Source organism: Brachyistius frenatus, unplaced genomic scaffold (genome assembly GCF_029030835.1).
Source record: "Brachyistius frenatus isolate BFR_SWC_R1_liver_20210118 unplaced genomic scaffold, ASM2903083v1 Contig_11, whole genome shotgun sequence".
Classification (NCBI taxonomy): Eukaryota; Metazoa; Chordata; class Actinopteri; family Embiotocidae; genus Brachyistius; species Brachyistius frenatus.
In genome coordinates this window covers 2,538,938-2,564,915 of record NW_027210610.1, presented here as the reverse complement: position 1 = coordinate 2,564,915, position 25,978 = coordinate 2,538,938, and the positions used below count along the sequence as shown (strand labels likewise).

Here is a 25,978-nt window from a genome sequence, read left to right as displayed (position 1 = left end):
TCTTTTTTTTCTCCACTCTCTTCTGACTCCAACAGGTGGAGGCAGATAGCTGCCCACCTCTGAGCCTGCTTCAGGCACTTTCTTCTTGTTAAAAGGGAGTTTCTTTCCTCCCAGCTGTCGTTTATGTGGGAATTGTTGGGTTCCTCTTTATAATGTTGTAAAGACTTTTCTGAGTGCCTTGAGATGACCTGTGTTGTGATTTATTTATTTTTTTCAAAGGTTATCGTATCCTTGCATGCTGAAGCAGTTGTCAGTGTAGATTGATTTGTAGAGCATCAGATTACCATGCAACAATAGCACAACTGACAAAGAAGAAGTCATGTTTCTGTGATGGATTACCAATGTCAAGTAAGGGCCAATCAATGACTTCTAGTATCGCATTCAGAAATCTGAATGGTTCCTCTGAAGAAATGATCAGCGATAATATATATTTGATCTGTATAAAAAATGTGGAAACATGTCATTTAATACATTAAAATTAATGTTCAGCAGGCAGGTGGCGCTATACGTCAACATCAAGTTAAACCCATTCTCAGAACTCTAAATGTGAGCCTACAGCGAGACTGCGTAAGAATTCCTCCTTCTGTAAATACATCTACATTTCAAATGACTGAGAGCTGATTCAGCCGCCCTCCTGCAACCTCCGTGTGAGAGAAAGCATGTGAAATAAGGTCTGTGAAAGTGTGTGTGTGTGTGTGAATAGGAAAATAGTCATTTTGACATGGAGAATATTTGCATCTTATAATGGAGCTTTTTGAAATTTCAGCAGCAGTTTGAAATCCTCCTTTTCTTTCCATTTGGTTTGTACTGCATGCATCTCAAATTTGTCATTGCTTGTATGGGATTTTAGCAGCTCGTAGAATTTCTGGTAAACATTGTGTAACACTTGAACAAGCAAAGAAGAGTCATAAAGTCAACAAGACAAACAAATTACCATCATAAGGCAGTTTAAAGACCATGTGAAGCGAAAACGGCAAAATCCCTCTGTATTTTTACTTTGAAATTGAGATTTATGAATTAAGATTTAAGATTCAGTAATTATGAATTACATAGTCTCTTAGAAATGAGAGAACATCCTGATGCAGGAACATGAAGGGAAATACAAACGAATCAAAGTCTGAGACAGTGGGTTGTTCCTGTGAGCCTGGCACTGCTCAAATCATAAAGGTCTGTTATCCCCTCCTCCCTCAGAGACCAGAGCAGACCTCACAGTCCCACAGTGCTGACAGCTGGTCCTGGCCTCTGTCCGAGTATTTGCACTTGGTCTGTCTGTGCGGCTTTGTTCTGGCCTTCTGCTGGCGTATCTGACGTGCCGGACTGTCCCTCCACCTGCAGACCCACCAGCCTGCTGCTGACCTCCCACAGCCTGCAAGCTGCCTCCTCGTCCAGGGCCAGGGGCGCTGGCTCCTTTTCGGTCATCACATCATAGTACCGTCCCGTCACCCCCTCCATCTCCTCGGACACGGCCAGGTAGATGCTGGGCTGGGCCCCCATCTCTGGGTTCTTCACCAGCAGGGAGAAAAAGGGACCTGTGCAGGATGAGCTGATTAAAAGTCAACTCTAAACTCATGTTAGTAGAGATCATTTGTCGAGAAAAAAGAAAAAGAGAATCATATATCCTCCACTTCGTCCCAGAGTGAGGACTGAGAAGCTGCTGCATCAACAGCATGGATCACACTGGTGCACTTCGACCTAGAGGTTTTATTTGAACGAGTTTTTTTTTTTTGGTTAGTTGGGATGACGTAGAACTTCAACTGAGGAGTGAAACCCTTGTAACACTGGTTTCTGGTGTTTTTCATTTTAAATTCAGTTGTTGTATCTCGTGCTCCTGTACTGGCTGCGTAACTGAAAAACTGGTTGTAGGTACAAATTTGTACTTTACTTTCCATGTAATGTCACTTTATACTTCTGCTTCACTTCTTAGTCCGCTACGTATTTAATGGTTAAACTTAGGGGTGGCTGTGGATCAGATGGTAGAGTGGGCTGCGGTTCGATTGCCAGTTTTTCATGTCCACATGCCCATGTGTCCTTGGGCAAGACATTGAACTTTGAATTGCTCTTGATGGCAAGTGAGTAACTTGCATAGAAGCTCTGCACCATTAGTGTGTGGATGTGAATAGGTGGATGGGAAACCCAAAACAATCCATCAATCTTTCTATTTTATATGTACCTTTGATACTTAAGATGCATTTTGCTGAAAGTATTTTTTTATCAGGTACCATTTTCAATGCAAGACTTCTATTTGCAACGGAGTACTTTTTCAGTGTGGTACTGCTACTTTTACTTTTTACCTAAAGAGCCTTAAGTAAAAGATGAATGACAACAACGTAAATCCCAAAGTCACAAAGCCACAAATCTGTGTCCTTTTTTAATAGCGGTCAAGTTACCAAGTTGAAACTTAGTGGGTGGAAACTTTTTTGAATAGAAATGTGGTCAATTATTTTTGGATGTCTGCCTATTAATAAAAACAAGTTAAGAATAGAAAACTCACTGTGAAACCTAATGTCCGACATCTAAGTCCACACAGCCTGAGCTAACTGCAGCATATGTATTAGGTAAGCATTTATTGATTTCTCTAAACTCTAAGATACCAGTAAGGAAGCAGGATACTCACTGAGCACAGAGCTCGAGAACTGTGATTGGTGCAGGCCGGTGTACCTCCCGAGCTGCGTGGCAACAACTCCCGGGTGCACAGCATTCACTGTGACTCCTGTGCCTGTTGCACAGAAACACACACACATGCACACACAGCATTGTTTAAAAATACATATCCACTAGCCAATTACAAACAAGAACATAGGCCCGTTCTCCCTCCCACACATGCCCACATATGCAGCAGCCAGTAGACGTGCCTTGTAGTCGCTTGGCGAGCTCTCTGGTGAACAGAACATTGGCAAGTTTGCTTTGACAGTACGCCTGCTTAGTATCAAACTTCTTCTTCTCCCAGTTCAAGTCCTCAAAGTCAATCTTTCCAATGATGTGGGCGAGCGAGGCCAGGTTGATCACTCTGCTGGGGGCGGACTCTTTCAGCTTATCCAGCAGAAGATTCGTCAACAAGAAGTGGCCTGGAGGAAGACAGAAAGTCGGAGTCAGTTAATGACGGACTTAGGGATGCTTCGCTGGAACTGTTCGATTCTTATAGAGTTTAGAAAAACAGACACTTCTCTCTTTTTGATGTTTAATCTTAAACCAAGTGTCGCCGGTCTAAATTGCCTCTTTCTCCAGTCAGGGGAAAGTAAGTACCTAAGTGATTGACTCCGAGCTGCATGTCGAAGTCGTCCTCTGTCTTCCATGCTGGACACCTCATGACTCCTGCATTGTTTATAAGTATGTCCACACGCTGCTCCTCTGCAGGCAAGACAATGTTCGAGAAACTGTTACCAAGTGTGCTTTATTTTGATATTTTAACCGATGACTAGAAAAGTGACAGTCGTGTACTGTAGATTCATCACCTTTGTTGATTCTCTCTGCAAACTCCCTGATGGACTTCATGGAGGCCAGGTTGAGCTGACACGCGTAAACGTGAGGATTCAGGGTTTTCCCTCGGATTTCCTTCGCAGCTGCCTCGCACTTCTCCATATCTCGGCATCCCATAATAATCCGACCCCCTGGCAACGAGGAGTGTGTCAGTCAGTTAAAGCAAAATAAGATATAACGCATTGTGTGTTCGTGCACCAAATGAGAGGAACATCTATGTTTACTCGCCACACCTCTCCGGGCCAGTTCTTGGGCAGTAGCTTTGCCGATGCCTGTGTTAGCTCCCGTCACAACCACAGTCTTTCCATTAATGGTAGCCTTACTGGGACACCGGCCTCCAGTCACATGGTTTCTACGAGAAGAATGGAAAAAAGATTTAGCGGCATCTCATTCAAACACTGTTGCACCTTGTTTCAGCATTTTTCTCAGTCTATAGCAATAAATAAATCAGATCTGTGTTCCAGTGAGCCCGATACTAATGTCCTGGTTGCAATTGGTTTCGAATGCTGCAGCGAGGTGACTAGTACATGTTATCCTGAATACATTTCACCTATCCTGGCGTCCTTTACACTGGCTACCGGCTCAGCAAAGGATTTATTTAAAAATTCTATTGCTCGTTTACAGGTGCTTAAACGGGGCAGCCTCCAGTTTATCTGTTAGACCTGACACCTCTATACCCCACATCACTTGCTCAGGTCACTGGACCAACAGGTCTTAGAAGTCCCTCGATGCCGACCGGCCTTCTGTCAGTGGCAGCTCTGAAACTTTGAACAGTGTCCCCCTACAGACCAGGTAGTCCAGTTTGCGGTTCAAATATCAAATGAAAACACATTTACTCTCACTGGCATTTCCAGATTAGGAACAAACTGTCATTTCATTTTTACTTTTACTGTATGACTGCTCATGTGGGCTATACCTTGGAATGTTGATTGGGCTTAATATTGTTTTGTTTTAAAATTTTTCTCTTTAATTGTGTTCAATTCTATCTGATGTGTTTTTAATATTGTCTGATGTTCTGCAGCACTTTGGTCAACGTGTGTTGTGTATAAATGAACTGATTTAACTTGACAGATGGGACATCAAAGACGTCTCCTAACTTCACAGTAGCTTCCTTCACTTGAGTAAACGCAATAGTTTGTTAGTCCCCTCACTGTTACTACATGACCTGCCAGTGCACCCACTGTAACGACCTTTAGCATCAACTCAATTATCTGTGTTTGGTTTCAGCAGCAAAAGTGACACCCCGCGTAAAATACAGCCGACAGTTACATACAGTGGCCTTATATGCGTTATATACTGTCGAGTTACTCACTTCAGTAAAACAGCGCATCCGAGCACTGATCCGAAAACAGAAACTGGTAAAATATATTTGCTCATAACTCCGGAATAACGCTGAAAACAGGATATAGGCTACTACATGAAAAATTGTTTAAACTCTGTCCACAGCTGATTTCACGTCAGTCCTGTGCAGCTGCACAAGGTTACCCGCGCACAGTTATTGCGTCATCAACTGGTACTGGTAAAGCTAAAGAGAGGCATTATGGGAAATGAAGTCCGAAACAGTTTGCCCAAATTGGTGACTGGAAATGGTTTCCAACGTAAACACTTTAAACACTGTAAAAAACAAAACATTCCTGTAACTATTATACTGGAATTTGGTTTTACTTAACACATTTAATTCACCTTAGTTTTTTTTTTAAAATTCTTACAGAGTTGTGTCTATATATGTGTGGACTATATGCAAATACAGATGTGGAAGTTTCACAAGATCTATGTACAGATTTGTCCTCTATTTTGCAATTTGGTTTTCTTTTCTCAATTGTTTAATTATTTGGATTTATTTATGCTTGATACCTGCACCAAATGAAATTCCTTCAACACCTTTATGAGTAAAAGTGATTATGATTATGATGTGAAAGAATTATATAGTTCAGGGAATCTGCTCTTTATTGATTACTAAATATATTACATATATAGTTATTTTTAATCCTTTGAAAAAGATGCACAGTACAAAACTGTTCTCCACAAAATATATCTTATCTTTTTTTTTATTATTGCATTTGTCTTTTTGAAAGAAGTTTGAAAGAATAATAAAATAGTCTTTGAAGATTAAGAGTCATCAAAGATGAAGAGAGTTATGGATTAGTGGGGAAGGATGATGTGGCTGTAAATTGCCTTTTCTCTGTATGGATTGTGAAAAAAAGATGTGAAAGGACTCTGCTATTGTGACTGCAGTCAGAAAAGCATTCTATCATTGGGGAGCCTGGTAATCGCTGCAGAGGAAACCCAACGTATGAGACAGAAAGTTGCTGCTGTGGAGGGTCAGACTAATGCCCAGATGGGTGAGGGGTTGGGTAGAGCTTTTCAGAGTTTTTCAGAGTTTTAGTGGGATTATTGACAGGGAAAATGTATTCAAGTTATCAATGATAGTCTACGTCCCCCGGTACAGACAGAATTATGTGCTACATCTCCGAGATTACGTCAATCTCCACCATCCTCCACTTTTCCTAAAGACAAAAACTTCTTTGACAAATGTAACTCAAATTCTACACGATTTATTCACTAATCAATTAACAGACATATTAATTTGGTTTCAAGGGCATCAAGACATCATTGCATACTCTCATGGTATGACAAATTTTACTTAATCATGGAGTCCCATTTTTCCCTCTAGTTTTATTTTTTATAAAGCTTTAGCTCAGCTTTAGAGCCCTGTGTAATTACCTCTCCTGTGACACTGCAGCTTGTAGTGCAGCGAGGACACAAAGTGCCACTGTAAACTCGACACGAAGAGAACAGAAAAAACAAGGCCATCCCCTTGCAACAAGAGGTGGAAAACTTTAGGTGACACACAAAAAGTAAAAACTAGGACGTGAGTCTGGCATCTGAAAGAGGGAGTGAGGAGGGGGAAGAGGAGGATCGGCGGAGCAGCCCTGCTCCATTTGTTCACAGCTCAGAGGTGTGTCCTCCTGGTGTGTTTGACCCCTTGTGCTCTCAGCTGTCAGCCCACAGTGCTTGACCCGCTCTATGATTTATGACAGCTCTGTTCCCACGATGATCCCGAGGAAGCTCTCCGCCTCGCTAGCTGTTGGCCTATAACTCTGCGGCGTGAGACACCTGGATGTCTTAAAGCCGTGCTGAAAGTGCAGCTATTCAACATCTCCCCCCAAACAAGGATAACACCACCGCTGGTCAAATTATTTTGTTTAAGGAAACTGAAAGATCACGTTCCCCTGTGCTGCCTTGGTTTCATTCTTTTTTTCCCGAACTTGGACGGCTTCTTATCTTTCACTGTCTTGCGGCCTGTATGAGTCTGATCTGCTGCTCTTTAGCTGCTTGGATGTCCGGGGTGAAAAAAGTATTAAAAGAAAAAAGAAAAAGAAGTTGATATACTGTACTGTGGTATTTGTGGTCTGAGGTAAGACGGGAGAACATATTTCCACCATGTCACCACTCCAGAAGACACACCCGTCACCCCATCTGATGTGTGGTCTTTAGTGATGAGGCGCTGAGGTTATCCTCAGTCCAATCTGTTCTGGTTGGCAAACATGTCTGGCAGGAGCCCTGTTGTTAAACATGTACAGTAAAGGGGAGCTGCTAGGCCAGTGAATTAATTGAAAGTCTTGCCTCTCTGTTACCTAATAAGGACAGTTGGCAAAGTCATCGTGTGAAGTAAACGTACTTGAGGCCATAAGCTGTTGAATTATGTAAGAGTAGAGCAGCTTGTTCCTGCAAAGCATGAATACAAAATAAAAAATAAAAAGCTCTTGGACTTATTTGGTTTGGATGCCGGTTGATCGGGCGGCGCTAGGACCCAGGACACGTGCGCGTATTAGTTTGCCTGAGGGTGGAGACGGTGAACAATGAAGGAGCTGACTGGTAGGACCAGCAGAGGAGCAACATCTGAAACACACGCACGCGCACGCGCACACACACACACACACACACACACACACACACACACACACACACACACACACACACACACACACACACACACACACACACACACACGCAAAACTCTATAGTCCCACTGGACCGACGGACAAACCAGACTGACCGGGAGACAGTGACAGCAGGACACAGAGCTCAGTTCAGAGGGAGTGGGAACATGTAGATTTGTTTATGCAGGCTGCTGAGTGCTTTGCTGAGCCCCCTGCGTGGATGTGATTGAATGGGTTGGTCTCGGTGTGTGTGTGTGTGTGTGTGTGTGTGTGTGTGTGTGTGTGTGTGTGTGTGGTGCTGAACTGGGTCATGCGGACTACTGGAGGAGCGAAAGATAAACACGCACCCTCCTTCCGCTGCTTGGCAGGTTGAGATGGTGGGCGCTCAGAGGAGGGATCCCAGCCTGTGTCCTCATCTCAGCATCAAGCATCAGATGCCGCTTTGATTTAATCCGCCTCCGAAGAAAGTCTCTAACTGAGGAGCATCTCTAGAAACAGGGACAAGCACCAGCGAGCCGAGCGCAAACCGCGGACCTCGTTCACGCGTTGTCAGCTGTGAAACTAAGATTTTTAAAAAAAAAATTTTTTTTTTAAGAAACCTGTTTTTTTTTGTTTTTTGTCCGCGTCTGTAACTGATTGATAACAACGAGGAGAGCCGTCCATCAGTTCCTCCAAGCGGATCAGTGCTGAGCAGAGCGCAGCAGCTCTGTTCCCCGGGCGGATGCAGGACCATGGAGGAGAGAGACAGGTCGCCAGCAGGTGAGCGAGTAACACCTAGATGCACCCTGAGGTGCCTGAAACCGGGTCACTGTGCATGATACTGTATCCTGCAAGGAAAGGAAGGGAGAGAGAAAGGAAGGAAAAACTACTCAGTAGAAATACGTAGGCTATTACTTGACAATTAAAAGCCGATATCATTCGTTTTCCTTTCTTAAATATCTCTTTTGATTCCTTGTTTTTACTTGGTTATTTAAAATGCTCTTTTAATTAATTTTGATGCACTGATCGTGAATAACTTAATGTTGTCTGAACTTTGACCCACGTAGTGGTATTTGTATATGAATATAAAGCAGCCTAAATATCAGCAGCTATTGCAGCAGCACAGCTTTGTTTACCATCAGGCTATGATTAATCCTAATGATTGACTTAATTTGTGTTTTCACCCACATTATTCGTGACACATTCACATTTGTGTGCCACAGTGCTTTTGTTATTCGGTCTGTGTTAGATGGATACGAGGGCATCCGGGGTGTAGGCGATTCCCCTTTTTTTAATGGCTCTTTTATACATTGTCCAGGGCAGACATGTGAAATCTCATCGTTAATGCTGTCTAATGCATTTAAATGAGCAGCTGACTCCATAGTGCAAATCCTGTAAAATCTAGAGGCTGGTAATGGACTCCAAATGAAATCCAACTGCAGCTAACACACATGGATTGTATTGGTGTAAAGGAGCAGCAGTGATGACTGAGATTTTCTGCTTCGGTAAAAGTGTTACTTTACACAAAAAACAGATAAAATACAAAGTCAAAGTTGCTTTGTTTTGAAGAATGTACTTTGTGCCTTATAAAACAAGAGACATTTCAATATGCGCTCAGGATTACACTGATATTATGAGTCATCTCATTGGTGATCAGCAACCTGTCTGCAAACAAATCTGCTCTAAAAGATAAATGATGTGATTGCTCATTACCGTGGGCCCCACTTCAAAAACTCAGGGCCACATTTTGCCTGAAATTCTTCTCCTTGAATTGAACAAAATCCATGTGAGTGTCCAAATAAATGTCCCAAACACACCCTGCACAACTCCTGCTGAAAACAGATAAGACAGCTGCAATATGAGGGCTTAGATCAAACAACAGAAATAGGCGATAACCCACTCCAGCTGGCACACAAGCACCAACTCAACCCATCTCTGCTACACAACTCAAAGGAACGGACTCAGTCGAATACTGGAAAGATGACGTCAAAGCAAAATTTCACTGGTTTTTGAATTTCTTTAATAAACGTCTCGGCAGGCACAGTCTTGACTCTGTGTTGGTTGTCACAGGAAAACATGGCCGCCCACAAAAGACAAAGGACACAAATGATGTTAATTAGGAGACTAAGATGACAAGAAGCCCAATTTTATTCACTTGTTCCAAAGTCTGAACCCTGCTGGGTGAAAATAATGAAACAACACAACTACCTGCAGATTACATCTTCACTCGTCATCCTCTCACTGAGAGCAGCTGTCTAATAACAACTCCTGTCAGTCAGCGGATTACTGTGTACATGTTTGCTGTGAGTAAAGTGGGCTTGGGTTATGGGAAAGGTGATTCAAATTAAAAGTCCTCTTCTTCTTCCTCCTCTTTTTCTTCTTCTTCTTCATCACGTTCTTCATCATGTTTTTCTTTTTGTTCATCACAGTTTTCTTCTTCATCACATTCTTCTTCATGTTCTTCTTCTTCGTCATGTTCTTCTTCATCATCTTCTTCATCACGGTCTTCTTTTTCCTCTTCTTCTTCACATTCTTCTTCACGTTCTTCTTCTTCTTTATCATGTTCTTCTCTTTCTTCCTCATCACGTTTTTCTTCTCCATCACAGTATTTTCTTTTCTTATCACATTCTTCTTCTTCATCATGTTCTTCTCTCTTTCTTCTTCTTCTTGTTAACAATAATGTGAATATACATTATTTATGCTCTCCTTTTGCCCTATTTTGTTCATCAATGATATTCTAAATGATTGATCAGTTTTTGATTTCTGTATTTCTGTCATATTTCAGTATGTGAGACAGCGTTGGCCTAATATGTCATGCAATTAAAGCATGGCTGAATATATAGAGAAATGGAGGGGATTAATGAACGCAGTCTCAGCAATAAGCATTAGTGCATTGATTATGGTTAGAGGCTATTGTGTATGAGCAGGATAACGAATACTGTTAGTTTGCCTTGAAGTGGAGGGCTTGAAAACAAAAGAAAAAGCTGTGTCCTCCTTAGCGGGGCTGTTACATCATTTAGTTACACCTCCCATTTAGACCCCATCTTCCTGAGCTCCTATAGAGTCACATTTCCCCATGTGTGTGACATCAAAGGGCCTCAGTCTATGTGGTATAAGGGAGGGATGCTTCATTTTTGTGTCTCTCTCTCTCTCTCTCTCTCTCTCTCTCTCTCTCTCTCTCGTTCTCATCACATGAAGCCTGCCCAATGTAACTTGAGGTTACTGGATTGTAAGGTTATAATGGAGTGGAGGTTAGGTACAGTACAGTATGTTCCACAGGGAGCTTATTGCAGTGATATTTCACTGCTGAATGATTTCTGCAGGACATCATAACGAGGGTGATGGTGACATTGATTATGATTGGCATTTATAATCAGAAGCCCAGCAGTGGTTTCTCCTCCCAAAGCCTTAATCCTTAACTACAACAATGGTGGATCCTGCAGAGGGATCTATTTGGGTGCTCTTTTTTAAAACCATTGTGCTCATTTTTCTTTTTGGATGGCCATTTGTTGTCAACATCGAGCCAAATGTCCTTGCAGTATAACTGCCCACAGCTAATCTCCACTCTCGGTTGTTGTTTGGGAACATTTAACCTTGGTTTATCCCTTCCTGGGTCTTAGGTCATCTCTGCGAGGGCAGCTGGCTGCCAAAGCTTCTGCCAGGGACTTTCAGCAGGCGGTTACTCCACAGGGTTTATGGTATACCGTAGAGAGAGTGAGAGGATGGGAAGAAGAGGAGACGCGAGGAGAGTTAGGAGCAGGTTACACAGCACTCAATCCCAGCAGGGATCCTCCATATGGGCAGCTGGGCAGAGCCGAGAAAGGGTGATTTGTCAAAGTTGAATGTCGATTGCTTGGGCTGCCGGTTCACCTATCACAGCACAGCAGGAGGTTTCTTCATCCGTGTGTTGACGGAGGCGCTAAGACCCACTGGGTCTGATGTTTTGTTCCGCTGAGGAAGGTGATTCAGGTTTTTAAGCCGGAGAAGAGAACAGTGTCCTCACTGCAACTGGCTGTCATGAGGAAGCCCAATTACAGTAGTTGTGACCGAATGAAATTTGGTTTCATTCCACACATCCATGCAGAGAGGACAAAGAGTGAAATTTAAAAAAAAGATAACATCTGTATAATTTTCAGTGCATGCAGTTATTTTATTTTCAGACTGACAGAGACACACCACACCAGTCACATCGGATTTCACTCACTGATTTCACTTTGACCCAGAGGCAAGACATGTTGGGCCTTTTGACAGTAAATTGGACACAAGAGATCAGTCCTCACCCATAATGACTCTTCTGCCGAGAGCAAAACAACTAGTCCATTAGTAAAAGAGAGCGGTAAAGATGTGAGGCTAGCTCTGCAGCCTATTTATTTCTTTCATTAGTCCCTTGTTTACATTTTCGGGAACAAACAAAAGAGAAAAGCGGATGGGAGGAAGGAGGTAGGAATGAATGGTGTCTATGTGTGTGTGTGTGTGTGTGTGTGTGTGTGTGTGTGTGTGTGTGTGTGTGTGTGTGTGTGTGTGTGTGTGTGTGTGTGTGTGTGTGTGTGTGTGTGTGTGTGTGTGTGTGTAAAAGTTGCTGACTCTGATCCCCTGCCAAGTAATACATGCTTTGTGTACACTACAATACATTTGTTGGATCAAAATTTTCACCTGTCTGATGTGAATCTTTATTCATGCTTGAATCGTGCTCCTATAACGTCTTTATGAGGTAATCAATGTCACGTCACAGTTCATTGCAACTGTATCATTCATACAACTTACACTAGGAGAACCAATAGTTCACTGAATACAAAATTATTGTCCCTGATGGGTCCCATGGGTCCCATGTCAATACAACAGAAAAGATTCGTCTGCTTGCGAGTTCGGATTTCTTATGGTAATGAACCGCTGAGGAGACTACAGTCAATCTTTGGAGAACAAATAGCACTGTTAAGATTCTCCAGCCCTGCTAGTGTCTCTGTAAAGCTCTACTTATGCACAGTGTGTCTTTTAATCAAATGCTAATGTAATCATGCTAACACTATAATAACAATAACAATGCTAATCTGCTGAAATAATGTGTATCACATTGACCACTGTTGTCAAGTGTGTTATAATCTCTATAAAGAGAGATTTACATAAGAATGCAGGATGTGATTTTGGTACCACAAGCGTTCTGCTTTGTATTTTGAGTAGTGTTGACCAATCACGTTTGAGCAGGCTTTGGTTGCATACAGATAAACAGTCTGTGTGGAGAGTAAAAGAGGCGAACCCATCAGCTATCGTCTGAAAACAATTTAGCTTTTGATCATCTTTGTTGCGGTAGTTTAAAAGTGTTAACTGAGTATAAACTGGCTAATTACGAAACAATTTAGTCTTTAAACTCCAACTCCCGTATCTCAAGTTACTAAAGGTAAAGAACGACTGTTGCTCAGAGGAGGAAGTCTTATTTGCGTTGGCGACACCGTTGGCCCTTGTCGTCGTCAAAACTGTTTACCGATGAGTTCAGAGATTGACTGTGTTTGCTTGTTAATACTAAACACAAAGTACATCTGAGGCTGGTTGTAGTTTTGCAAGAATTTTGCCATAAGCCAGTCTTTTTTTGACCTGATGATGGCACTATATGAAAGTTTAAGGGATCAACAAAATGAAAGCATTTCATCGTGAGGGGAGCATGAATTTGTGCAGGAAATCTCATGGCAGTAGTTGGGATGGAGATCTTTCACTCAAAGCCACAACTGTCTATCTCATGGCAATGCCAGAGGAAGAGTCAGGATATCTCCAAAGTCATTAGGATTCATTCATGTTTATACAAAATTTCATGGTAATCCATTAAAGATTTCAATCTTAACTGAAGTGGTGGTCCAAGTGATGGACCAACATTTCCACCCTGACAGCCAGGTCACTACCAGTAGGGCTGAAAGTAAAGCTTATCTCTGACAATACAGTTTAAACTTGACCTTTGTGAAAAAGTGCCACCCAAGTCCAGAGTAAGACTAAAAAGAGCTCAGGAGCTGTAGGACAACACATTGGACAGGGCTCATGTTGAGAGCATGCAGTGAGGCTATGAGCCTCACTTGCCAGCAGCATCACAGGGGTTCATCTCGGTTCACAGCTAAGAGTTTGTAGAGCAAAAGGTCAACTGCTCCTTCGGTTTAAGATAACTGTGTGTGGGGACACGTGGTCAGCAACAGGTTTCCAGACCATCATTGTGGTAATAATGAAGTACATTTTTTGCCATTTTCTGGGAACAGACTGGGTTTAAGCGGGTTAAACACTGCAAATACACAAATCTTTGTTGGAATAATTGCTAAATGGAGCCAGATAGTCAATCTGTATTTGTGGCTGGAAAACAGATTGTTGCTTCGGAGGGAAAACCTCGTATCTCCCCATTTTAAGAATCAGGAAAACAGGCTTGTTGTCAAACGGCGAAATGTCACAGGCTTTTTTCATCACAATTAAAAAAAATGAAAATCGCTGTAGTTATTAGGTCTTCGACAAAAACATAAACAATACTGGAAAAAGCAGTCAGGTCAGGGATCCGCTTTTAAAAAGGCTTACTGAAGATTAACAATGAGTGAGGCTCAAAACTGCCCAGACATTAGAATGAGTCTGGAGCTAAATTGGTATGTGGAGCATGTGCATGTTACCTTGTCTTTAGCTGCCTGAGAGGACAGGAGAGGAGCAGAGAGCAGCGTGGCAGATCAGCGGGGCATGTGGCAGCGGCCGAGCACGAATGTTGAGTCGTGTTGAGAATCACAGCTGCTCCCTCTCAGAGGTAGCAATACAAAAGGCCTTTGATAGAGTGTCACTGTGCGACTGATACACCAGACCACCCCTGCCTCCTCCTCCCAAACGCTCACAGAGAAAAACACTCGCACACAATCATCTCCCAGAAACCACATAAACTTCATCCCAGCACCTCCGAGGCACCACGCTGCACTTTCTGCTTCACATGTAGAGCATCCAGCTGCGGAGAGGACCGTCCCCCCAACCACTCATCACATTTTAGGACTTTTAATCCAGTTCTGCAAAGGAAATGGTGGAGGGGGAGTTGTCTTTGTGGGAACTGAGTAATGTGATTAGGATCAGTGCCGGAGTGCTGCACATCGGAAAAAGCACCAGTAAAAAGTGCCTCTCCTTTGCCCTGCTGTGTTCTCGCTGATGGAGGCCGTGGGGCCACGCAGGGTGGGAGGTCAGATGAAATGTGCTTCCACTCTGTAGGTCTGTCTGTCTGCTTTGAATTTTTAATGACCAAAACCTGGACCATAAACTGATCTGGACACTGATCAACTTCTGTGTTGACTCGCTGAGGGCTATATACAGTGAGCACGCTCAGCATGAGTTGGCTAGAACATTCATTGTGTCTTATATAACCATCTCCACACTTATGATAAAATCAGGAAGCAAGTGTTATCTGCAGCGATACATACGGCTCTTTTTTCTATTTGCAGTCTTGGTTTTTTTTCTTGAGCCAAGAACACCCAGCTGTAAATGGTTGCATCTTATTTTAGTTTTCATTGTCTAATAACTATATTTATCACACTCTTCCCACAAGACCAGCACCTTCCAAATGTCTGAACTAAACTTACTCTAGCATGTTTTTATCAGCTGTAAATCTGTTGCTACGCTTTTATGCTGTTTTTTTCCCCCCTAAATGTACCCAGCAGTCGACACACACACATTTGCGATGCTGTTGTTTAGGTGTTCTGAACCTAGTTTCAACCAGAGGTGCAAAAAAAAGTAGCTGCAGGGAAAGAAGAACAAAGAGACAAGTGGTTGGCTTTGAATAAAAAAAAGGCCATCAGCAAAATTATTTGTGCTGATTTGGTGCCTATTAGTATTGTGTGTGTGCATGCTGTGCATGATTGGATGATTAAATTTGATTGTGTGTAGGGGGAGGGGGGTGAGGAGAGGCAGAGACAATAGGTAAGATCATTGGGGTGATCTGATTCATTTCATTGAAAGGTCTGTTTTTTGTAGTGTGTCCAATAGTTTTCTTTCATTTTGCTCAAAGACTGTAGAGCCACTGATCATTGATATTCAATTTGTTGTCGGTGATGTGTCTGGTGTTTTCTGACTCCATCTGAGCTTCCAATTAAAACGGATGTATTTTTACCCTTGCAGGATCAGTTTGACCTATTTCAAATTTGGCACCTCTGAAAGTCAGCAATAACTTCTCTGTTGCAGTATTTTATTTTTCAGCTTCAGCAAAATGACCGAAATACTAAACTAAAGTACTAAAATACTAAATGTATTTCCGAGGCAAAACAAAAAAACTCCTTTCCTTATAGCCCTAAAGCAGTTCCAACTGCATGGAAAATGTATGTACAAGATCAGTTCAGGGTGGTCACAGATTATGTGGGGCATGTTTTACCAGCATGTGTACACCTTGAAACTGTCAGCTGTATTTCCATTTGTTAGTCCTTTTACCTGGTGTTATCGATTTTCCCATAGCTGTCTGCCAGGAAGTGCTGTCTGAGAAATGCCATATCTGGAAGCTGGCCAGAGTGATCTAGAGGGACAGCAGGAAGCCTGATACATTAACTGAGAGTTCTCTCCCTGTTGATGGCTTCCCTGAATTGATTGTGTGGAAATGAAGGTCCGTTAAAGCCTCCCTGATTTAACCATCCATTGTGACACGCTGTGCAGACAAGAGTTTATGGAGACTGTGATAGTGAAGAGTGTCCGGTCATAAACACTCACTGTGAGTTTGCATGTGAAAACTTTATATCACCTGCCATCATCGTACTGACCTGCAGTGTCCTCCTCTCCCATCAGTCTTCCCCACAGCGTCAAGGCGAGCCTGTCTCTTTCTCCATCCGGACCAGGACGGGTGGGCAGCGGCGGGGGCTCCCCTACATCCAAAATGGGCTACTGCGGAGGGGTGCCAGTGGAGGATATGCAGGCGCTGGCCATCACTTCTCTGTCGGCAGCAGATGTTGCCAAACAGTACGAGCATATCCGTGAGCTGGGGAAGGGCACCTATGGCAAGGTGGACCTGGTGGCACACAGGACGCAGGGTGAGTTCAGCAGACAGGGTTCAAAGTGTGGCTGCTGTTCTTCATCTTCAATCTCTTTCTGATGAGCGTGTCAACCATGTGATAAAACATAAATACAAAAGCTGAAATGTAGGATAGCAGATAGTTATGATCTCAGAATCCACATTGTGCCTGCATGGCCCACAGTTGAGCACAATCACTTAAGTCTCAAGGTGAAGTGTTAAGAAGGAATTTTGGAAAGTCTTAGATGTACTGTTTAATCTTTTGTAAGTAAGAAAATCCAGGTTAGAGAGCTGGCTCAGTCTGAGTGCAGTCTAACTAAGCATTGTAAAGTGTTGCAGAGTAGAATGAGAGGCTGAGAGGACACGAGAGATTTTAAGTGCTGTGTGAGGACTAAAGAGCCTCTCCAGCTGTGATCATGAACAGCTGGCTATGTGTGTAACAGAGGTGAGATTCATTCGCTGTATATGTTTATATGAATGAACGTAGCAGCTGTCTCAAAGACGGCGTAGCGTAGTCAGAAATCTCTCCGCTCCCTCAAAAGTATGAGGTAATAAATTCACTTGGAGCATGTTGGTACTTATCTCATATAAAGGTTTAACACACTAAAATGTAATTCTCTGTTTTCTGCATGTTAATATCTGATTTTTGCAGGCACCAAAATGGCGCTGAAGTTTGTTACCAAGAACAAGACAAAGATCAAAAGTTTCCTGCGGGAATACAGTTTAACAGGCTCACTTAGCTGCAGCCCTTTCATCATCAAAGTCCTAGATGTGCTTTTTGAGACAGAGGACAGCTATGTGTTTGGACAAGAATATGCCCCCGCCGGGGACCTTTTCGACATCATACCCCCACAGGTAACGCTGTCCTTCTCACTTCCACCAATCAGCACCCTCGCAATGCAGACCCAGCAGTTTTAACAAGCTCTCCTGGGATTGGAGCCTTGTCTTCGTCCCGGTTTTCTCTCCTTGCGAAGCTCTCAGTTTGCTTTAGTGGTATTCCAGTTGATGTGCTGGGAGTTCTCGACTTCAAGGTTCTTCTAAAGACTCATTAAAAATGGTTTCAGCGGAACTCAGAACTGAGACGCTTTTGTTTCAGTTTTTCACTTTTCACTTGACTTTCAAACCTCCACTCAACATCACCTAGCATATCTAAACTACACACCAAGATGCTCTTTTCCTGTGTCACTCGTCTCACCTTCTACTGAATATAGTGTACCCATATTAATAAAAACCGTCTGCTTTCTCTCTCTCTCTGCCATTCTTTCGTAGGTGGGTCTGCCAGAGGAAATGGTCAAACGCTGCATGCAACAACTGGGCTTGGCCCTGGACTTCATGCATAGTAAAAATCTGGTGCATCGGGATGTCAAACCCGAGAATGTGCTCTTGTTTGACCGTGAATGTCGCCGCATCAAGCTGGCTGACTTTGGAATGACCCGACGCGTTGGCTGCCGTGTGAAACGGGTGAGCGGCACCATCCCCTACACGGCGCCGGAGGTGTGCCGCGCCAGCCGTGCAGAGGGCTTTCTTGTGACCACCAGTCTGGACGTGTGGGCGTTTGGTGTGCTGATTTTCTGTATGCTGACAGGAAATTTCCCCTGGGAGGCAGCCTTGCAGGCCGATGCGTTCTACGAGGAGTTTCGGCGCTGGCAAAAAGCGGGGTGTCCCGTGGGAACGTACCCATCTCAGTGGCGCCGCTTCACCGACGATGCTTTACGCATGTTTCAGAGGCTGCTCTCCGCTGAGCCAGAAAAACGCTGCGGAGTCAAGGATGTCTTCTGCTTTGTCAAGTATGAGCTGGTCAGTGAGCTCAGGCGACGAGCCTCTTGCCGAGCCAAGAGAGGTGAGAGGTCAAGCTCAGGAGTGTGTACCGGCAGTTGCACTTCCTCCTCAACATCCACTTCGTCACGTTCCTCCCACAGACACCCGGAGCCCTCCACCCCTCCAGGAACATCCTGCCTGCGTCCAGCACCGCTCAAACGCAGTGTCCTCTCCGACCCGCTGTCTCCCAGAGAGGAGTCTGGACAGCACCAGTCTCCAGGCCGAGACAAGAACAAAAGCCAGATGGTGATGGCAACGGCCATCGAAATCTGTGTGTGACCACACTAATGTTAGCGCTGCAGAATAGATGGCTTTTCACAGAACTAAAAAGCTGTGAAGAGGTGTTAATGGCTACCACAGAGAAGCCAGTGCAAAAGGAGCGGTACTTTAACCATGAAAGAAAAGCTCAGGATTCCATCCCAAGCTGTGGAAATGTACATCATCAATCAGTGGTACACACTCGGACAGCTTATCACTGACATTCAATGCCATTTCGGTTTTGATTTGTGACCAAAGACTGCCTCCCAAGCTGAGAAGCCATGCAGGCAGCGTCCTCGAAGCTGCTCATTCTGCCATCCTCACGTTTGTGTTTTCTGCCCATACACTGTGGTGGTGCTAATGATTCTATAGTTAGATTCACTCCATGTCTTTAGAATTTATTTATCTCAGAATATAAGCTCCAGGATATCAAAAATTTCATCTGTTCACTCGATGTTGTTCAGACAAAGGCTGGTGATCAGAGAGAAAACTCTGCAACTACATTCGACTGCCGTATCTCAGACTTCCTGCCGGCTTCCGATACATAAAACTGGTCACAGACTTTCTCAAGATAAAGCGTTACAAAGACACAAATAAACATTAATGTAGCAGTTTCTACGAGACGTCTTTTCATGTCAATGTCTAGACTGAGAGACGCATTCTCAGTGACAGGCATCAGCTCAGGACACTTCAGTGGGTCACTTCCTGTTTTATTATCAAGGGAAATCCATTGAGTGGCTGGAAGATACGTCTGCCACTTTTGAACTGCTCTCAATGAGATTCGTTTCCAGTTCATCCCAACAGAATACAGGGATTGTACATTTTCTGAGTAGAAAGGCTGGTGAAGCAAGAAGAAGAGAAGAAATGTCTTTTTATTGTTTCTTTTCTACCTGCTGTTTGTGTTTTAGACGTGTGTGTGTTTCAACTGCTAAAGCACAAGATTTTTGTAATGGAGGATGACTCTTAGAGAAAACTATGAATATATTGTACATAATTTGATATTTCTAGGAGTGCGCCATAATATCAGGTAGTTCAACTATGTAGCTGTACTAATTTTCTACAACAGGGAAATGGGGTTTTAGGGTTACTGTCGGGGCAATGCACCGTATGTAGCAACAAAATATGAAGAATGTACAGTCTATCTAAAAAAGAATGAGACATATAGAAATATCACATTGTATAACACCGTAGCAACAAAAATAAAAAGGAGACCAGCTCCTTTTTATTTTTGGGTTCTTTATGAACTGGATCAAGTTGTTTTTAAGACATAAATTGGTGAATATATTTCCTTCATTTCTGCAGTGTCCTGTCACTATAACCTCATCATGAGGAACATCCATTTTCCTATGTAAATGCCTCCTGGTTGTCATCTAGTCGAACAAACTGTCTTCATTCATTCAGTTAAAGCTAATGAGGGCAGCTTTGTAGGGCGACACCTTCCAATCTCGACTGCTCAGAATATGTTGTTACACCCCGTCTGCTCGCTTTTAATTTAATCTGGCTGCTTCTCTCTCTGGGACTTTACCCACATGTATCACTCAAATAGCAGAGCCCAGGTGTTTTAATGTCGAGGAGGATGACTTCTGTGTCAGCCACTGACATTGTGCGAGCTGTAGATTGATCCTGACCAGAGCACGGCTACAGCATCCATCGAAATACCAGTAATTATGAGCATCTAAAAAGCAAAGCACGTTGAGTGCAAATGCGTCCCTGCGTTCTCATTACCATAATTGTTCTTGCCTGAATTTCGTTACTCTTCTGTCAGTCAGGTGTGTATTCCTACGTATGCGCTTGTTTGTGATTGTCTTCTTATTTCCCCCACTTCTCCCATGACAGCCCATCACCTCTGTCGCTATAGAGACAGTACTCGTCTGGTCTGGCACTCTGTCCTCCTCTTGAAGTCTAATTTAACCCAAATGAAACAACTGGCCACCAACACCTCCTCCTCCTCCTCCTCCTCCTCCTCCTCTCCTCCTCCTCCTTCCAGCGCAGTCATCCAACAGCTCTTCATGATAGTTGCTTAGCTTGTTATACCTGATGACGTATTTCTGCAGATACCCGTTTTTCCTGCGTTTAACGAGCAAGTTCGCACACCGAAGTCTCCTAATCAAAGCTGATGATGGTCCCTGTCATTTTCTTTGCCTCGTTCGATCCGTACTCTCGACTCGGCAGAGGTGACCTGATTGAGGCTGAAGCCCTGTCAGAGGGATGTATTGTACGATTTGCTGTGATGCTGGCTGCCTCATAGGATTTGTCAAACGGTAATCCTTCGGTAAATTGTAGTGGAAGGTGAATTAGCCCTGCCTTACAACTTGCTGCTCTGTCTGTATGAAGATCTACATAAAAGAAAAAGACAGGGATTTGTGCATAATTAATGCAACTCAATGTAATTTAATGCGAGTAATGGTTTAAGGTGTATGGCAACATCTATTCCACATTACGTGATGCAGTATACCATGATGCAAGTGACACCGTGTTTCGTTGCGAACTGCTTTGTTCTACTTCATCATGAGATGACTATCAGTTCTGGAAATGTGAATTGTTGTTTCTCATGGACTGTTATGACAGCCACTGTCAAGTTAAATGATGAGTTGTCAAATTATATCAAGTTTCATCTAAGCTCCAGAGAGAGTAGCCTTCCTTGTACCCACTTTATCCTGATCCAGTGATGAAACTGTTTTTCTGCCAGCAAATCTCGTAGAAACTCATGTAAATACTGTATGTATTGTGTCTTTAAAAAAAATGGAATAAAAGATAAACAGAATGTTAATATATGTTGAAATAAATTTATGCACCACATCCGAGGCTCCTGGGTTTTTCTGAAGGTACTTTGAAATACTGTTTTTTTTTTTTTTTTTTTTCTGCCAGTGTGTGCAAACGTAATTCAGCCCAGCTTTGTATGGTCCCCAGACCATTAGCTGAAGGTCAGCCTGAATCACATGTTTCCCAAGGCTTTGGCTTTCGTCTGGTTTGCCAGCGAGCCCCCCAGACTACTTTAATATACTGACTTCCTTCTGAAAAGCCCAATTAACACATCTATAGATAGGAGTTATCAGCTGCCCTCAAAGAGCCAGCGAATTCAAGGACGGTTAGAATATGGCACTGAGGATGAGAACAGTTATCAGCCCACCAGCCCCTCTAACTGCATCTCAGCTGTTGTGTCAAGAGTGGAGGAGTTCGCTCAAGTTGTTATCAGGCTGGGTTTAGACAGTGGCGGGGAGCGATGGTGTATCTGCCACCGAATAAAGCTGATCAGCTAGGACATGGCAAGAGAAAAGGAAAGGTCAGCCATGACACACTGGGGTTGAGTAGCGAGTGGAAACTTGTCCTTTGTGATTCTCTGCCCTTAAAGGGCAACAGCCGTCTAGTGGCAGTCGGGGGGGGGGGGTCCTAATTGTGTTTAGCCGCAACACCCAGAGTGAGCCAAAAAAGTGCAGATGACATTACACAGGATATTTTATTCTATAGCAACTTATCTGTCCAGAGTTTCTCGGGTCATGTTACTGTTGTGTTACTCCATTTCGTCACAACTATCTGTAAGGCTAAATGAGTTAAGTAGGAAAATATGTTATTTTTTCAGACTGGGCTGAACTGACCCCGTAAGGGTTCAGCAGTGCTGGATTATTCTTTAGCTGCAGCTTTTAAAAGACTGCCAGCTAAACCAAATTGATTCCCAGTACTGAAGCAGGCTGGATGTTAAGCCTTCAGTTGGTGGTCCAGGAGCACGGACAGCCATAGGGAAGTGATCCCCCCTGGATGCAGCTGTCTCCATGAGATCAAGTGTTAAATCCCCTTCGGTTTTGCTCTCTCAGCGAGGGCTGATGTCGCTAACGGGAGGTGACTGGTGTGACTGATGGGGAGACCATCCACTGTCCTGATTCAGGTTAGCATATCTCAACCAGTGACTACCAGGTTGAACAAATATGACAAACTCTATGTTATCGCAGCATGAAATGTTTGGCAGAAAACAAGAGGCTGCAGCTTTGCCACAGTGTGTGAATCAAAGTGAAGAACAATAAATAATTCAGGTGCTCTTGCAGCACGAACGCCAAGTGTAGCTGAATGGTTTAACATTTTAAGAAAAATTTACATGACACTAGTTAATCCTAAAAGTTGCATTGGGCTAGATGGAGTTTCTAACCTCGTAGAGGAAGCTGGTACATGCAGCTGTACAGGTGGATGCTCATATCTTTTTCTGCTTTGTAATACTGTGTATCTTCTTCAAATCTCTTCCACAGATGAAGATGAGGACATATTTGTGCAAATGGAGACCATAGGCGTATAATTACTGGACATTTCTGTTTTGCTGGTAAGCAATAAAAACATGCAGCTGTTGTGTCTTTATGTAAACCACCTTCTGTGGGTTTTCTTCATCTGTGTGCAAACAAGTCTGGGCGAAGCACACTTCTGGAGTTTGTATGCATAGTAAACAAAGCGGGGAGATATTTTTAAGTTTTTATTACTGCAGAGTAATATTAATTTCAGCTCATTTTAGCACCACAGGGAACACCCAGTACAGTATTAAACCTCCTGCGTCACCTCAGCTTCCTGCCTCCACCTACCGATGAATCCCTCTCAAGTCGTCGCTGGCAACGTTGAACTATGCTTTTGCTTTTGTGCAAAACAACCAGAGGCATTATGATGGGAAAAAAACGGCTGAAGACTTGAAAGTCAGAAACTGGGATTGTGATAGTGATCTCGGCAGGGGTTGACGATGAAGGGATGTCCCCTCTGCTTCCTCAGATGTAGACTCAAGCATCATGTGGAAAAGTGTCTGATCACAGCAGGAAGAGAGAGGACAAGAGAGGAAAAGGAATGTCAGAAGGGAGAGCAGTACATGCAGGCAGAGATGTGTCAAGTCGGACAAATGTGTTTGTGTGTGCTCGAGAAGAGTCACGCAAGGACAAAGTGAGTGTGTACACTATAAGACATAGTGTAACCACCTAAATTTGTCAGCTGTTTTTAGGTCGCTGCAAACCTTTACAGTATGTTTACTGCTTGAGGTATTGCTGCAAAATTTTTTCAGTGCCAGACATAAACTCTCAGATAGTGTGTGGTCGTCTGCCACCATTGCTATAGCAACTGAGACGATCCCAGTTTAGAAGCACTCTGTTGAAATTTTCTTCTTGTTTTAGAAACCAGCACCACATTTCTTGCTGTGGATGTACTGTAGGAACACTTCACTGAGGATTTCATTATATATTTTTGTTTTGGCTTACAATACTGAAACATTTTGTTCTTTATGTTAGAGTGGGTGTATTGTCTCATTAAGCTGGAGGGTGCCTGCTTTTCACCATGCGCACAACTTGCTTCCTCTGCACAGGCAAACATCCAACGCAAGCTACTGAGGAAGGTGCCACACGTGATTTTCTCTGAACCCCACTGTATTATACATAATTAATCTGATGACCTTTTGACCTTCTCTCTAGCACCACACTTACAGCCAGATGTTGATCCAATGTGACTGCCCGATCTTCCCTCGGGGCCTAAATCAAGCCGAAAATATGCAAAGACAAATCAAAATCTAATAGAAAGGTTGCTGTAAAATGTATCATCATGTCAATACAAAGCTCAAAATGTTGCATCTTTTATCATCATATATGAACTTTCACCCTCAGATATCATAATCTATCACTATCTAATGGTAAGGTTACCAATTACGTGTGTTTAACCTCATTTTAGATAAATTTTTACAAGCACCATGAAAGCCTCCTGCAATGTAATTAAATGGATCCGGAAATGAACACAAATCAAAGCACTAAAAAGTCCCTGAACAGCTGGTGTTTATGTGAGCCAGGAGACAAAACATGATAAGATGCAAACACAATTCTGTGAAGCTGGTGTGTTTAATCAAATCGTTCAGGTTATGTGCTCAGAAAATATATATATATATATGCATCTGAATCCTGTTTTGCTGCTTGAATGGAAATGCCACCAGTTGTGACGAATCCCGTTGTTCACACTCTAAAGCCTTGTTGATGAACCCCATAAGCTTAATATATTTTTTCATTCATATTCACACAATCATCACTCAGGGCAGAAATTCTCCCTGCATTTTGAAGCCTGAATGTGTTTCCCGTCAGCCGCCAAGAGGACCTGCATGTGCCACCCACCAACATCTGTCATCTTCCATGCTTCAGTTCTTCCATCTCTTCGCACCCAGCCTAAAGGACAAATCCACCATGAAGGTACATTTCTATGAGGTTCAGCTTCCACCACAGGAGCCTCATGACACTTTTCCATATATCACACAATATTATAGGGAAAACCTTACTTTGAATGTCAACTAAAACCAAACAGGAATTAGAATAGCAGATGAATAAACCAAAACAACACAAGAGCTTTGCTTTTTTTTTTACCTGTACCTCCTTTATCTTTATTTTAAAGAACTTGAGAGAATATTTCCTTTCTATTGACTACTTCCTTTTTCTTTTTTTTGGTAATCCATAGAGGATTTGATTAAAATATTAGTTCTGTTAAATAACATATATAACGCTATGTGACATCATATGCATAAAGTCTTTTATCGTTAATCTGACAACTGGAAAAAAAGGGGGTGGATTTTAACACCTCTGGAAATAACCATGTTGTATATTCCCATGGCTTTATACTAGTATAAGATAACCTGCTGCCAAATAGCTTCATATCTACTCTATACTGAGCCTGTGTTTGTATCAATGTTTTCATGTGATGAAGTTTATTTCCCAAAATATCAAAGTATTAATTTGAACAATATTGTTATGCATAATGAAAATGCTGACATGTCAAATCATCCCAGAAAACATTTTTACCTTTCTTAAGAAGGAATCTTTCTTTAATATATTGTAGGCTTGTTTTTATTTATTTTATTCCATTTACCACTCAATTGTTTCCTTATCAACAAGGGAGAATACAAACTCGGTAGCTCATCCTGGAGGTCAGCATTGGTGATATAGAAGTAGACATGCTGGAACACAACACCATAATTAATCAGAACCAAAAACTTTTTTTTTTCTTGCCTGTAAACAGCACAACTCCCTCCTGGATTTTGGTAGACAACAGCATCATCCACATGTCTTTGCCAGCTTGTAAATTGCAAAGACCCATGGGATGCAGCTCAAGCGCTTCTCATAATCAGTGTCGTCACTTTCAATTATCTACTAATGAGTTTCTGCAACAAGTGGGGAGAAACAAGAGGTGCAGCTGTGACAGAAGAATTACAGCTAGTGTCTCCGTATAGGTGATTCATGTCCACCGCAAGCAACTCCTGATAGTGAGAAAGTAAACCACCTTCCAACGCTGGCTGGACACGGGAGATCATTTTCCTGCATTGTCTTGACTGCATCATTTTAATGGTTGCTGCTTATCTTAGCCAAAAACCTAAGATTAATCCTTTCCCAGGATTACAAACAAAACTGAGCAGGATTTTCTCTCTTTAAGGAAGCCAGTACGCTGCCCACCATAATAGCTGTGACATTTACCAATATGGTCGGAAACACTTCCCATCAATGCTTTCATTTGCAGCCCTTTTCTGTGA

At 42.8% G+C, this 25,978-nt stretch overlaps 2 protein-coding genes across 3 annotated transcripts; one reads left to right on the top strand and one right to left on the bottom strand.

Moving 5' to 3' along the window:
• Nucleotides 1–487: 487 nt before the first annotated feature.
• LOC138616908 (retinol dehydrogenase 13-like) lies at nucleotides 488–14,095 on the bottom strand. 2 transcript variants are annotated; one of them, XM_069691501.1, is made up of 7 exons: nucleotides 14,033–14,095; nucleotides 3,711–3,829; nucleotides 3,453–3,608; nucleotides 3,244–3,348; nucleotides 2,853–3,065; nucleotides 2,615–2,716; nucleotides 488–1,529 (listed from the first exon to the last, which is right to left on the bottom strand). In XM_069691501.1, the coding sequence occupies exons 3-7, from the start codon at nucleotides 3,592–3,594 to the stop codon at nucleotides 1,207–1,209; spliced, it is 885 nt and encodes a 294-aa protein (XP_069547602.1). In that variant the 5' UTR covers nucleotides 3,595–3,608; nucleotides 3,711–3,829; nucleotides 14,033–14,095; the 3' UTR covers nucleotides 488–1,206. The 2 variants fall into 2 exon arrangements, with proteins under 2 accessions (XP_069547602.1, XP_069547601.1); XM_069691500.1 differs by lacking the exon at nucleotides 14,033–14,095 and adding an exon at nucleotides 4,790–5,016.
• sbk1 (SH3 domain binding kinase 1) lies at nucleotides 8,031–21,261 on the top strand. The gene is made up of 4 exons (XM_069691499.1): nucleotides 8,031–8,180; nucleotides 16,164–16,405; nucleotides 17,039–17,241; nucleotides 17,656–21,261. The coding sequence occupies exons 1-4, from the start codon at nucleotides 8,143–8,145 to the stop codon at nucleotides 18,481–18,483; spliced, it is 1,311 nt and encodes a 436-aa protein (XP_069547600.1). The 5' UTR covers nucleotides 8,031–8,142; the 3' UTR covers nucleotides 18,484–21,261.
• Nucleotides 21,262–25,978: the final 4,717 nt, after the last annotated feature.

Excerpts from the sequence above, each read along its gene's own strand:
- LOC138616908 (XM_069691500.1), bottom strand. The coding sequence starts at position 4,854 with ATGAGCAAATATATTTTACCAGTTTCTGTTTTCGGATCAGTGCTCGGA. Across the intron at positions 3,609-3,710 it reads CCAAGAACTGGCCCGGAGAG|GGGGTCGGATTATTATGGGA; the intron begins GTGTGGCGAGTA and ends CCTCGTTGCCAG. Across the intron at positions 1,530-2,614 it reads GTTCTCGAGCTCTGTGCTCA|GTCCCTTTTTCTCCCTGCTG; the intron begins GTGAGTATCCTG and ends CATCCTGCACAG.
- sbk1 (XM_069691499.1), top strand. The coding sequence starts at position 8,143 with ATGCAGGACCATGGAGGAGAGAGACAGGTCGCCAGCAG. Across the intron at positions 8,181-16,163 it reads GAGAGACAGGTCGCCAGCAG|TCTTCCCCACAGCGTCAAGG; the intron begins GTGAGCGAGTAA and ends CTCTCCCATCAG. Across the intron at positions 16,406-17,038 it reads GGTGGCACACAGGACGCAGG|GCACCAAAATGGCGCTGAAG; the intron begins GTGAGTTCAGCA and ends TGATTTTTGCAG.